The 14,105-nt window shown below is 55.2% G+C and overlaps 1 protein-coding gene across 1 annotated transcript; it reads right to left on the bottom strand.

Annotated features, from left to right (window-relative positions):
• Window positions 1–750: 750 nt before the first annotated feature.
• Window positions 751–8,682, bottom strand: CUNH16orf82 (chromosome unknown C16orf82 homolog). Its single transcript, XM_039257524.1, has 3 exons — window positions 8,583–8,682; window positions 7,992–8,098; window positions 751–2,694 (listed from the first exon to the last, which is right to left on the bottom strand). Exons 1-3 carry the CDS (start codon window positions 8,680–8,682, stop codon window positions 2,173–2,175), a joined length of 729 nt encoding a protein of 242 aa, XP_039113455.1. The 3' UTR covers window positions 751–2,172.
• Between the last annotated feature and the right edge of the window lie 5,423 nt (window positions 8,683–14,105).

Raw genomic sequence — 14,105 nt, 5'->3', positions numbered from 1 at the left:
GTGGCCTCCAGACTGAGGGCTCCAGCTTGTAGCTGTGTGCCCTCTGTCACCCTCTGAGATGGGAGAGCAGGGCAGCCATGGGGGTGGGGGCTGGGTGGTGGGTGCTCTGCTCCCTCTAAGCTGGGAGGAGAGTGGGGGAGAATGTACCCATGCTCCAGAGGAAGGGCCTCCCCAGTCCAGACACGCGATGCCCTCGAACCCAGAACTGCTAACTCCTGAAACCTATCAAACCATCTGCTGATCTGTCTTGAATTCTAAGCAGATGCTATGGGTCCACTGGTCTTTGGGGTTTTTGTTGTTGTTGTTGTTTGGTCAAGAAAAATTTGTCCAGAGGCGACTGGGTGGCTCAGTTTGTTGAGTCGAACTTTGTTTCAGCTCAGGTGATGATCTCACGGCTTCATGAGATCAAGCCTCACGTCAGGCTCTGTGCTGCCATTTTGGAACCTCTTAGGTTCTCTCTCTCCCTCTCTCTGCCCCTCCCGTACTCACTCTGTCTCTCTCAAAATAAAGTTAAAAAACATACATTTTCACATAATCCACACGACCATTCTATCTATGTATGAAATAAGGATTATCATTCCCATTTCCCAGATTAAGAGACTCAGTCTCAGAAATTGTAAGCACTTCCCCCCAGACCACCAGCTTAGAGGTAACAGAGTTGATCGCTAAGCCCTCCCCTCAACAGGGCTCTTGTGTCTGCGTTTGTCTCTGTAGCCTCGGCCGGGAACACACACACCAGACTCCACACACTTTCAGCCTCTCCAGACACCTTTTATTGTCTTTGGTGCCCCCTCAGCTTTCCTTCTGGTACCTCGTGGGTGTCTTCTTGGCTGTTCTGACCTCCGCCCCTCAGCGGACGAGCTCACTCCCCAGGGTCTGTGTGGTCAGCTCCTGGGGAAGGGCTTTATTGTCCCGGGGAGGGGCAGGCGAGGGTCCTCAGCCCTCCCACCCACGTAGGAGACTTCCGCCGAATGGCGCAGAGCTGTCTTGCTTGCAGCTGTGCTTGGCTGGGTTCATGTCTGTCGCCACTCAGTATTGATCATGGCTTTGTCCTGCCATAGGAAATAGTCCCAACCATCTCAACCAAGATGGTTCCTGGGCTCCTTTCTTGTCTCTACCTCCTTGGAGATGCACGTCGAGCAGGGATGGGGCATCATCGGGGAGCTCCAAATGCAGCCTCTCTGGCTCCCGCGAGCAGCACGTCTCATAGGGCCCGGTACGGGTCCCTCTCTCCAGGGCTGTGGTTCTCCGTCGATGGTGGACAGTCCCAGCCACGGCTGGTGCTTGCCCCTCCCAAGCTTGCCACCATTGGCGTTGCCCTTAGATGGTGCTCATCACTTAGCACGGTTCCTTCATGGGAGGTTCTAACATCAGATGCTTCTAAATAGAGTTGGTATTTGCTGCCGATCACAATTGCCCCCACTGACGAGTTCTGGCTGGCGAGCCCGGCCATGATGGTTCTCAGTATAGATGTTGTTGCCATTGGTGGATCCCGTTAGAGACGGCTGGTCCTGGTCGCTGGGGCTCATGGTGGTATTGCTGGGGGAAGGTAGACTCAGCCTCGAAGGACCTCGATACAGCTGTTCTTCTCAATAAGGTTTCTCAGTATAGATGGTCTTACCATTGATTGCTGACGGTCACTGCAGGTGGCGCTCATCTTCAACAGTTCTCACTTCACATGACCCTGCTGCTGACAGTCGTTTGCTACAAATGGGGTGCCCCACCCAAAGTTCAGACACAGTGTATACTTTTTAAAGGCATTTACTTTGGCTGTAACCACTCTGGGTAAAGTCTAGGGTTGTTGTGGATTCACGTCTGTATTTATCCTTCAAGAACCTAGTGGCTGGTGAGTCTTCTTATAAAGGCACACACATCTGGGCAGGCTGCTGGCCCTCAGGGGCCTGGCCTTGGCCTTGACCCCAGCCTTGGTCGCTGGCTTTGCCCTTGTCTCCAGCGTCGCCCTCCTGCAGATTGGTGTTACTCTGCACCCCGCTTTGCATGGTGCCGTCCCCTGGGGCGCCCTGGCAGCTGCTGGCCTGGCTGGAGAGGAGGCTGCTGGCGGAACTGACCAGCCCGCTACTGACCTGGTAGTTGAGGGCACTGCTGCCCAGGCTGATGAAGCTCATGCTTGTCAGGCTGCTGGCCCCGCTGCCGCTGCCGGGCAGGCTCATCTCACTTTTCCCCTCCAGTCTGCTCTGCTCCTGGCGCTTGGCCGGCCAGCTGGCTCCTGATCTGGCTGGGACAGTAGACGGCACCCGGCTGGCTGGTCTGGACGCTGTCTGCCTGGCTGTTGAGACCTCGGTGCAGCCTTACACGGTGCCTCCTGACTACCAGGCTGACCTCGCTGTTTTCCTCATCCCCCGCATACCCGCTGTTCAACAGGCTGGCGTCACTGTCCCTGTGCTTCCCCAGGCTGGGCTGCCGCAGGCTCGGCGAGCTGCTCTCCGTTCTCCACACGCTACCCAGGCTCCCGCCTGCAAGTCCTAGGGGCTCCTGCGTGGCTCCTGCATCGTGGTGTGGCCACGCGAGGGATCGGGGCTCTAAGCTGGGGGACAGGAGGCTTGGGGCTCGGGCCTGAGCATTCCAAGCAGCAGACTCCCCGCAAGTGGGGGGCAGCTGATCTGGTTTATCCAGGGGGAGGGGACCCTGGGAGGCCTCTGAATGGTGGGTGTGGGTTGTCTGGGGGAGCGGAGGCTCAATTTATAAAGGGGCCTTTCAAAGGGGAGTGTTCTGATTGGCTGGCCCGGTTCCCATGGTGATGGGTCTATGAGGCAGCATGGAGGTGGGAGGGAGGACAATAGTGTCCTGGCACCAGTTACCTCAGTGGCTGGGGCTGGAGGTGGGCAGGAAAGGGACTTATGGCCAGAGAGGGGCGAGGACCACCTTCCTGGGGACACTTCCTGCGGGGCCTGTGGCCTCTGCTTTGCCATGTCATGCACCTGGGTGTGCCTCCCGGCCGAGCCCCTTCTGAGCTGCATTTCTTAGGACGTCATTGGTCACTGGTCCCACTTCACACCCTACCCCTTCATCACCTCAAGGTGCAGTCACGTTGGCAGTTTTCTTATTTTGAGTTCTCACCTGCCCCAAGGCCTTTGCACTGGCAAGAGAACAAGATCCCAGCTGAAATGCTCTTCCCTCAGCCCTTTGGCCTTCAAGCTTCAGCTAAAGTGTCCCTCAGGAAGTGTCCCTGGCCTCTACGAGAAGGCCCCTCTGTTATTCTTTACGTCACTTCCTCATTTATGTGCCTTATGGCATTAAATACAATTTGCGAGTCTTTTGATGTGTTGGTTCCCCATTGCCGGTTCTCTCTGCTAGAGTACCTCTGTGAGGGCAGAGATATTGATTCCTTATTCTCTTGGGGAGGCTGGGACCGCTCGCCCTGTGGTCGCCCTGTGGAGTTGGGAGCTGCTCGTGACTTGTCGTCGGAGATGAGCGGACTGGAGTTTGAGCAGGTCCTCGTGTGGGGGGACGTCCGGTGGGCAGGGTGTGATGGGGAGCTAGGAGGGGCCGGTGCAGGAATCCGGGAGCGAACGGGAGGGCTCTGACCAGTGAGTGGCCGCAGAGCTGGACAGCAGTGGGGGGGGGGGAGCTGGGTGTATCTGGAAGGCTGGACTCGGGGCTTGCTGAGGGGTGGGGTGTGGGGGTTAGAGGAAGAGCAGGGTCAAGGCCAGCTGTGGGGCCCAAGAGCCTCTGAGTGAGGGGCAGGGCGGTCTTCTAGAAATGGTACAGCTTCCTTCTGAAGTCTGCCGAGCGGGGTGCGCCTGGGTAAGGGCTGTGAGGAAGGGCAGAGCCTAGTGGCTCAGAAGAGAGATCAGCCTGGCTTCGAGCCTCAGCTTGCCCACTCGGAGCCGTGCTTAACGACGCCCCAAATGGTGGTGGGGATGAAATCCTCCACACACAGTCACTGAGAAGAAATAAGTGCTAAGTGTACTGTTAGACCCTCAGGAGACAACCGGGAACAAGTCCCTCCTTGGTGGGCCTCACAGTCGGGAGGTGTGGGGACACAGGCTCACTTGTGACGCAAGTGCTGCGGAGAAAATAAAATGGGGGGAGGGGGGAGGGAAGACAGCGCTCCATGGACAGGGTGACCGTCCCCTGCCATCGTGGGGCTCTGGCGTGCTGTGCTTCAAGTCCCGTGTCCTCCATCCGGGTGGGTGACTTCCTGTGACCACCTTAACCTCTCTGAACCTCAGTTCCCCCAGCCAGAAACGGAAACAGAAACAGAGTAACACTCCCTGGTGGGGGGGTGCCCTAAGGGCAGACAGGAAACACCCAGGCCAGGGTCTGCCCCCAGGTGCATGGTGGCAGTGCTGGCCCCAACTCATGCCCCTTCACCTTCTACTTAAGACAATATAGGTATTTGCATGAAAAAATACGTCCATATACACGTCTCTGTGCAGATGTACACGTATACATATATACATAAGTACCTGTGTGTATGCATGCAAATACATTCACAATGTCTATGTTTATACATGAATACCTAAGAATATGCATATCTGAGCACACACAAGGGTGTATCTCCATACGCACATATACATATGTGAGTACATCCACGTGAAGACATATGTAAGTATATATAAATGTGCACACACACTGTGAAACCACAAACCCTCTGGACCTCACCATCACCCTCGAGGCACCCACTTTCCCCCCAAGGCTCTCCCTGCTGAGCTCTCTTCTCCCAGGGGCTCCCCTGCGGCCCTCGGATGGACGTGTGTTCTCTCTGCAGGAGGCCCCATTGTCTGGCCTCGTCCGGCCGAGGACCCTCAGTTGTTCACGTTGGAGTGGCCCCTGCGTGCTCCCTGGGCAGCGGGGTGAGTGCTCTACTGAGAGAGCCCAATGCAGGCCGGGGTACAGGGGACTCTGGGGACAGCCGTGCCGGGCTGTCGGATGACCAGAGACAGTGGACCTGGGGCCCCCAGCTCGACGCTGGCACCCACTGTCTTGTTCCACCCTCACTGCCCCGGAGCCCAGCTCCTGGCTGCTAGGCAGCGCTTGTCCCGGGGGTCATGAGAGGTGTTCCCGGGGACCAGACGTGGTGGGTACCTCCCTTCTCAGGGGCACTTGGCCCCTGAGTGGATGGTGTACAAAGCTGGGCCTGAGTCCCTGACGACAGGACCTTGGACTTTCTACCTTCTGCAGGGAGCAAGACGAAGAGAGCCAGCTTAGCCATGGCCCAGAGGGGTGATCTGTCCAGGAAGAAAGATCATTCTTCCTGCGAGTTGGATTTCCCTCCAGCCATTAAATTATTTAGGACCTACAAAAGGAAGGAAGGAAGGAAGGAAGGAAGGAAGGAAAGAGAGAGAAAGAAAGGAAAGGAAGAGAGGAAGAAGAAAGACATTACAGGGGGCACCTGGGTGGTTCAGTCGGTTAAGCATCCGACTTTTGACTTTGGCTCAGGCCACGATCTTGGGATTGTGAGATCAAGCCCTGTGTCGGGCTCTGTGCCGAGTGAGAAGCCTGCTTGGGATTCTCTCTCTCTCCTTCTCCCTCTGCCCCTCCCTCCACCCTCTCTCGCTCTAAAAAAAAGAAAAAGAAGACCTTACTGACAACCTCCAAACCCGTCTACCCCTCCCCATTCTGTCTCCGTGGCAGTCCAGAATCTCGCGCTCGTCACCGAACTGACGCACGTGTTTATCCTTGGGAGCCTAAGGGGACATACCCTTACGCCAACATGGAATTGTTTCGCATGGCATTAATCGTGATATAAGTGGCCTTCTTTATGGGTACTTTTCCAACGTATGTTCAACATCATGTGAGAAGCACCTGGGCGAGATCGCAGCTCAAGTTCAATTCCAGTCCTGGGGGGTATCCTACTGACAACTGTCATGGTTCATCCATTCTAACTGATGAGCATTTAGGTTATTTCCCCCTTTCCTCCCTGCGAAAGCATGTGCCTTTAAGGTTCTCTCTCACATGACATTTGCCCTGCGAATTTCTGAGAAGTCTCCCAAACAGACTATGAAAGCTTCAACTTGTTTTCATCGCGCACAATGAATGGAGCAGACACTTCTCAACAATTGGGCCTCATCTTCTATCTGAATGTTTCTCTGAGGTTCAGCCCAGGGACGGGACAACTCCCCGGGATATCTGTGGCCTGCATTATTGGGTTAGAAAACATAGCCCTTCAGAATGCTCAGGTTTGGCTGAAGATAAGCCCCCCTGGGGGGCGGTGAGGGGTGGGGGGTAGCGGGAAACAGAGGGGAGGCTGGGGTGGCTGGAAGCGGGTGTGACACTCTGAGGGCTGGTCACCCAGCTCCTGTTAAGCTGTGGCAAGACCTCATCTTGGGCCCTTTATTGTGGGCTCAGCGGGTGTAGGAGTGGGTGAGGAGGGAGGCTGGAGGAGACCCTGCCCGAGGATGAGGAGGGGCATGAATATTCCCCAGATCGAGTATGAGAACCAAACGCAAAGTCACCGAGCGCTCAGTGTCTGAAGCCGGAGATCTGAGTTCGAATCTGCGAAACGCTGCTTATCAGCTGTGTGATCCTGGGCGAGTTACCTAACCTTTCTGTCTCAGTTTGGGTCCCCTCAATAGCAGCCTCAAGGCACGGACTTGGATCTGGTAGTTCATTTAGGGAGGGGTCCCAAGAAACCCTGTGAAGAGATGGGGCTGCAAGACAGGGAGGGAAGGGATGCCCGTAAAGGGGGCATGACAGAGGGCGAACGAGAGGCTGCAGGGACCACATCGCAGGGGCTTGGAGGTGTGGCCTCCGGCTCCCTGAGCGAGGCCCTGTGGGGCCCAGGGAGCCCCGAGGCAGAGGAGGGCGGGGGGAGGAGGAGGACAGACTCAAGCATCACTCAGTACCGCCCGCACCGAGGCTGAGCCCGGAGCCAACAGGACATGGGTGGGGCCCTCAGTGGAGTCTGCTAGACGGGCCGTGTCTGCAGGGTGATTGTCCCTTAGGTGGTAAGGGAGGACTCAGCGAGGCCAGCAAGCACTCAGTAAGCACTAAGTATCCGGAGCCCGCCTTGTGCCCCCCAGGACTGTGGTAGGACCCGCCTGGAGGAATGGAAGCTTCGAGAGACGAGGTACAACAGACCCTGGGCGTCACCTTCTCAGAGGACGCCGTGTCTCACGCTCTGGGGGCTTCAGGCTGTGGGGCCGTCCATCTTGTCGACAAGCACTGACCCGGGGCAGGGGTCTCGGGAGACCACCAGAGGGGGGCCCGTGCCCCGCCAGGCAAGGGGGAAGGGGAGGGGTCCCTTCTGGCCACTGAGCGCAGAACTCGCAAGGCGCTGTCTGTGGGAACGACGGTCTCCATTCAGCTCGTGACCAAGGGCGTTCCTGGGCCGGGGCGGGGTGGGGGGAACCTCCTGTTTTAACACTGAGCAGTCCTGAGCCGCCTGGGGTGGGTCGCCCACCCTGAACCCGGGCTGATTGGCCCCCGAGAACCCACGTCCTCGGTCAGGCCCGCAGTTTTGTGAAGAGATTCCTCCAGGGACTTTCTTAGGCACACACACCCGAGCGTGAGAACCGCCCGGGGAGACCCAGCGTCGTGGGCAGGGCCTCCTCAGGTGCCCTGGCTGGCACGCCCGGCCCTAAACTGCCACCAAGTCCTTGCTCTGGGGTGGAGGTGGGGGGTCTGTGGTGCCTCCTGTCAAGGTATCCAAGCCTCCTCAGCCTGGTTTCCTCTTTGAAAAATGGGGCCAGAAAATACCAGCGCCTGGTGTCCTTGAGGTCAGGGGGCGTGTGTTCTGACCTGCTGAGTCCTTGTGGCCCATAATGTTTTGCTGAACCCCTAAATGTAAAGCATCTAGAGCAGGGGCCGGGCCTGGAAAGTTCCCTAGGGTTTAGTCGTTCTTATTATCCTGCACTGATATAAAGCCTCTACCATCATCATTTTGCGGGTGGATTAAATGAGAGGGCGGGGTTACATCTTAGCCAGGGGCTGAGTCCTAAAGCCAGAAGGAGGCTGAGTGGGGGGTTGGTGGGATTCTGGTGCTGGGGTGGGGAACCCTGGGAGAGGAAGTGCTTATGAAGTCCCACGTTACAGATGAGGAAGCTGAGTCTCAGTGAGCAGAAGGAGATCTCCGAGGGCCGCTGTGCCTGGTCCACAGCAGAGCCATGTCTTCTGGCTCCCGGCCCAGCCAGCTCTGGGGGGCACCCGAGCATTATGGGTTTGCAGATAGGGACACAGCTTCTCAGACAGGGAAAGACGTTCCTGAGCCACAAACCACGAGGGGGCAGAGATTGAGGGAGAGGCCACTTGTGTCACGGAAGGGCCGGCGGGAAAGGGTGTGGGAGCGCGTGCTCAGGGACAGAGGGGGTGGAGGCTTGGCTGAGCGGGACTGGGGGGGGGGTGTGCCCGGCAGCCTTGGCACCCAGGCAGTCTGGGCCTGTGACCCACCCTAGGTGCCTCAGTTTCCCTGTTTGTAAAGGGAGGCCAGGCTATCAACTACCTCTCTCCCTGGACTTTTCGGGTGCAGGTGGGAAGCCCCCCCACCGAGCTCCTGGTGGAGAAAACATTGTCGGGGCACTTAACCAACTTAACCATCACCCAGTCTGCAGATGGGGCCCTGGCTGCCTGACCTGCGGCTCTCTGATGCTTCTCATTTAACCCCCACCCAGGCCACTCACGGACGGAGTGCACCAGCGAGGGCTTGGTGGGCCCTGAGTTAGCACCGTCAGGGCCGTCCTTGGAAAGAGGCCACTCCTGAAGGGCCGGCTTCCTTTTCATCGAATTATTCCTCCGCACTTGCAGAGTGGAGGCATTATTGGCAGAAAATGAGGATATAAACCCCCCACTAGAACTGAGCACCTTTTAGGGGCACTGAGTGCTTGGACACATTCCAGCAGATTGGCTCATTTTTAACGGTCCGGGACTACAGTTCATCTGTTTAATTCAAACGAGGTGACATAATATCTTTCATTTGGACTTATTACCAGCACGGTGGTGATTCGGCTCCCAGCATTCTCCAGGCAGGGTATTCTGTCATTATTGCACATTTTCTTTTTTGGGCCAAATTGAAAGTCCGCGGGAAGTTCTGTAGCCTTGGAAAGGAGAGATCAACCGAGAATAGGTCACATCGGGTATTAAGGAATGAAAATGAATTCATTCTTTCCTCCGTTGAATAAGCAGCTGTACTTGCGTCTCTGTGATCCATGAAATAGGCTGTCAGGAAAATTGGAAATGGGCTGCGTTTGAACTTCACCCACTGATTCAGCCCCATCACCTTGGAGACTGGTATGGTGGCCAGGGCAGGGGTGAGGACAGGAGGGGGCGCTCACTTTTATGGGGCACCCACCATATGCTGGATCCCTGGCTTCAGTGGTCCTAGGAGAGGGGGGCCCCTGAGTATCCCCATTTTGTAGATGGGGACAACAAGGGTCAGCAATCCAGGGACTTGTTCGAGGTCACTTAGGCACAGAAGGAGCACGGAGACCCTGTTTCCGTTTGAGGTGCCCAACATTACAGACTTGAACTTGGCCTGGAGAACTGCAAAGCCTCGCCTTCCTCTGGGGCAGGCTGCTCAACCTCAGGTGTTAGCTTCCTACAGGATGGAAATCTGTGGGGTGAGGGTCACGTGAGGGAAGGAACACGATGAACGCGGCACTGGGCTCCCTGCAGAGTGATAGCTCTCAAATGTCTTTGTTTTTATGAGCTTTCGCCTTTACAGCCTCAGGTGATGGAGTGCCAAGAAGGGATGGTGTGGAAAGCAAGTGACGTGCCCTAAGCCCTAGTGCGGGTGGGTCACAGGGCTGCGAGCTGGCCTTGGAGCAGCCCAGCGGCCCTGTGCCTTCTGCTACACTGGGCAGTAGAAAGTCCTGGGTGGGGAGGGGGGTTTCAAGATGTTTCATGGAAACACCCCTTTGTCTGCTTTATCTCCCTCTGTAAGCCCCTTCACCAGCCCCGTGTACTTGACTCAGTTATTGTGTTCGTCATTTGTCTCGAACTCTTCTTGGCATTATTGTGAGGGGGGCGATTTGATCAGCTCGCTGCAGTACCCCAGTGCCAAGAACCCAGGCTGGGGATGGGGTGGTGGGGCAGTTCCTCCAAGCACAGGCTTAGAATCCTCTCTGTGATTAAAATTTTGGTATTTTGTTCATCGTAGATACTTTTGCATTCATTTTTATTTTTAACAGTATTGCCTAAAAATATTGGTCATCTTGATTGCCGAGTTATATATATATATATATTTTTTTTAAAGTTTTATTTATTTCTAGGAGAGAGAGAGAGACAGAGTGAGCAGGGGAGGGTCAGAGAGAGAGGGAGTCACAGACTCCGAAACAGGCTCCAGGCTCTGAGCTGGCTGTCAGCACAGAGCCGACGCGGGGCTCGAACCCACGAACCGTGAGATCATGACCCAAGCAAAAGTCGGACGCTCAACTGACTAAGCCACCCAGGTGCCCCTCTGAGTTATATTTTTTAATCATTCTCCTAAGTTTAACCCCTGAGTTGAGTTCCCCACTTGCCTCACCCTACCTAGTCCCAGCTCTGCCTAGAATGGTGTCTGTCATCTCCTTACATTCAATAAGGATTTGTAGAATGAATGATGCCCTCTTATGTATCCAGACATTTCCTGGGTCCCCAGAGAAGGCCTCTGGGGGGCATTTCAGGCTCTTTGTGTCTGAAGGAAGTGAGAGCCCCAAATGGAGCTTAGATTTGTCTCCATTACCTGGGGACAGCCGAGTTTTTCATGCAGAATAAGGGCATGTCTCTTCCAGGATCTGACTGCGGAACCAATGGGAACCCAGAAGTCTATAGCTGTCCAACAGGAGAACGGAGTGCGAGAAATCCACGGGGCTCCGGAAACACATGCATGATTCCATGCCGTTATTGGAGACACTGTACCCTTCCCTCTCCTGGATGTTTCTTGTAATTAAAAGCCACATTGAGTCGCCTTGACACTCATTAGCGTAATAAGCTCTGGCCGTGCGGTGCCACTAACCCGCCTCTCTCACATCGAGCTCACCTGGGCTGAGCTGGTGCACGGTCTGCTGGGATACCTGACGCCCCATTTCCATGAAATATCAGATCTTGCCTCTACCCTTGGCTTTATTTCCCACCAAAGCTGAGGTTCTGTCGAGATGCATTTTTCTAATTAAGGCAGGGGTAAGGAATAACCTCCTATATAATTTAAAATGGTAAAATCATCGATACCTTTTCCAGCCTCTGCGTTAAATCTTCGCTACCAATGACTCCCCTATTAACGGGCCTAATTAAATCCATTTTTCAGGACGTCTTCGCAAATTCCATTTTAGCAAAACTGTAGGAAGTTCAGGTTGATTTGTCTCTGCTCCCCTGAGCTCCCTTGCAAAAGTGAGGAAGGGGCAGATGCCTGTCTCTTGCGACTTCTCTTCATTGATTCACTCAGCAAATATTTACTGAGCACCTACTATGCGCATTGGCGTCGAAGTAGGAGAGGAGGAGGGGGAAGTGAAAAGACAGTCGGTTTCCTGTCCCCGTGACCAGAAGGGAATGGAGATCACTCATTCATCCAACAAACATGTATTGAGTCTACTAACAGGGGAGCCTCTGTGCTAAGCCCCGGTGGCGCGGTGATTGAGTTGCTACAGACAGTTCACGTTCAGTGTGGTGAATGCTCTGACGGGCTTCAGCAGAGGGGACTGTGGGGGCTCAGACTGGGAACCTGGGGGTCAGGGGTATGTGGGTATCAGCCAGGTGAAGCCAAGAGAGAAGGAGCCAGAGTGGAACGGCACGAGGCATGGAGACCACGGGAGAACTTTCAGCCCTTCGTGTGGTTGGGGCCGTGCCTCTCAGCTCTGGCTGCATGTTAGATTCACGCGGGGGGTTTGGAAACACCAGTGCCTCCGCCTCATCCCTGACCATGTAAACCATAGTTTCTGGGGGAGGAGTTAAGGCTTTGGGGTTTGTAACAAGCTGTCCGGGCGATGCTACTGCTTAGTCAGGGTTGAGAGTCACTAAGCTAACGCTCGCAGAATAGTGGGAGGTGAGGCGGGGGCTCTACCCTGGAGGGACCAGGAAAGCTGTGAAGGGGTCTGAACCTCACCTGAGGGCAGTGACGTCACAGGAGGGTTGAAGGCAGGGGAAGAAGGAATTTGTGCCCCAGGAGGAATTTTTCTGCCAGCAGTGTAGACGATGAGTGGGGTTAGAGCCACTGGAGCCAGAGAAAGTGGTCTAAAGAGGTTATTGCAGGGGCGCCTGGGTGGCTGAGTCAGTTAAGCGTCCAACTTCGGCTCAGGTCATGATCTCATGGTTCGTGGGTTCGAGCCCCGTGTCGGGCTCTGTGCTGACAGCTCAGAGCCTGGAGCCTGCTTCGGATTCTGTGTCTCCCTCTCTCTCTGCCCCTCCCCCACTCATGTTCTGTCTCTCTCTCTCTCAGAAATAAATAAAACATTAAAAAATTAAGAAAAAAAGAGGTTATTGCAGCAAACTGAGCAGAGGGTGTGTCCTGGGCCTGGGAGTCATGAAGGAGATATCCAGGCAGGGTTGACAGGGCTGGGTGGTGAGATGTGCACTCTGGGTGAAGTAGAGGAAGCAGTTCAGGTGCAGAGAAGAGAGGCTGGGGAACCGCATGACCCTGGCGCCTTAAAAGCCAAGGGGAGGAGAGGTTTCAGAAGCTACACAGCCGAATATTCCTGAAACAGCAGGCAAGGGAAGGAGTAAGGTTTTTGTGATTCTCTCATTTTCATGATGAAGACTTTGGAGGGCCAGACAGGGTAAAGGCTTGTGTTATTCACACAGCCAGTTGGGGGCACAGCCTCCTGTGTCAGTTAGCTACGGCTGTGTAAGAAAGAAGCCTGACACGAAGAAGTGACTGAAGGTGGTGAGGACTTATTCGTTCATAAGTCTGTAGTTTGGTTGTGGTGTCCTGCTGATCTGGACCAGGCCCGGCTGATCCTGAACAGACTCACTCATGGTCTGCTGATAGACTGGCGTGGGGCTAGCTGGTCGAGGATGGCCTCCGCTGGAATGACTTGGTGGCATTCCTTAAGGTCTTATCCTCCAGCAGGCCAGCCCCGTGGTTCTGTCCAGGCAGAGGGAACGGCATGTGCAAAGGCCCTGAAGTGGGAGCAAGCTCGGCCATTTGAGGAAGAGCGAGGAGGCCAGCATGGCTGACAGCAGCGTGCAGGGGGAGGGGCGGCAGGAGATGGGATCAGAGAGCGAGTGCCCGGAGGAGAACATCACGAGCACCTTGTAGACCACTGTAAGGGCTCTGGGTTTCTACTTTTATTATTACGATGAGACTTGTTTCCAGCTGTGTTACCCTGACTCGCTCCATGCAAGAAGTTTTGCATTTCATCAGGCCGTGTCGACGTGTGGGCTTTGCTCCTCCCCTCCCCACGCTGACATTTCCTACCTCTTGACCTCGTGGCATGATCCAATATGGGTCAGTGTCAAGGGTCCAGAAATCAACAAACTCTTGCTCCCAAACCCTCCGCCCCGCCCCCAGCCCCCAAAACAGGAGGTCATGGCCTGCAGGCTAAATCTGGTCGGCTGTCTGTTTTTGTAAATAAAACTTTATTGGAAGGCAGCCATGGCCGTTCATCCACCCGTTGTGTGTGGCCACTTCTGTGGCACAATGGCACAGCTGAGTCGTTGTGAAAGAGCTGGGTGGCCCGCGAAGCCTAAAATATTTACTGTCTGCTCCTTTAGAGATAAAGTTAAACCTTCTGGAACTTAAGAGGGAGTGCGTTCCATTCTCCTCTGCTGTGAAGGGTAGGGAAGTCCGGGTCTGCGGAACTGTCTGAGGGCAGTGGAAGGTGTCAGTGTGGGTAAGCCCACGCCGCGCTCTGGTTTCCAGCGTTTGCCCATCTCCTCCCTGCCTCCCTGGGCAGCCAGAGTGATGCTTCTGCTCCTGGACCGACTGATGCTTCTGACGTCTTTGTCTGCACAGGAGCTGCTGGAGCAAAATGCCAGACTGCGCGGCTTACACAACACGTGCTTGCTTCTCACAGTTTTGGCAGCTGGGAGGTCCAAGCTCAAGATGGCAGCATGGTCAGGTTCCCAGGGAGGCTCTCTTCCTGGCTTGTGGATGGCCGCCTTCCTACGGTGTCCTCACATGGTAGAGAGAGAGAGAGAGAGAGCACATGCTCTGTGGCTTCTTCTTCTAAGGACACTGATCTCATTATGGGGTCCCCATCTTCATGACCTCATCTAGCCCAATGACCCCCCAA

The sequence above is a fragment of the Hyaena hyaena genome, unplaced genomic scaffold, assembly GCF_003009895.1.
Source record: "Hyaena hyaena isolate Hyena2069 unplaced genomic scaffold, ASM300989v1 scaffold_624, whole genome shotgun sequence".
Lineage (NCBI taxonomy): Eukaryota > Metazoa > Chordata > Mammalia > Carnivora > Hyaenidae > Hyaena > Hyaena hyaena.
This window is presented reverse-complemented; position numbering and strand designations above follow the sequence as displayed.

What these genes read in the sequence shown, in the direction of transcription:
- CUNH16orf82 (XM_039257524.1), bottom strand. Translation starts at nt 8,682, where the DNA reads ATGAAAAGGAAGCCGGCCCTTCAGGAGTGGCCTCTTTCCAAGGACGGC. An exon ending in CTCGCTGGTGCACTCCGTCC is followed by an intron (nt 8,099 to 8,582) that starts GTGAGTGGCCTG and finishes GGTGCCCCCCAG; the next exon opens with AGCTGGCTGGGCCGGGAGCC. An exon ending in TCAGCTTCCTCATCTGTAAC is followed by an intron (nt 2,695 to 7,991) that starts GTGGGACTTCAT and finishes TTATAAATTGAG; the next exon opens with CCTCCGCTCCCCCAGACAAC.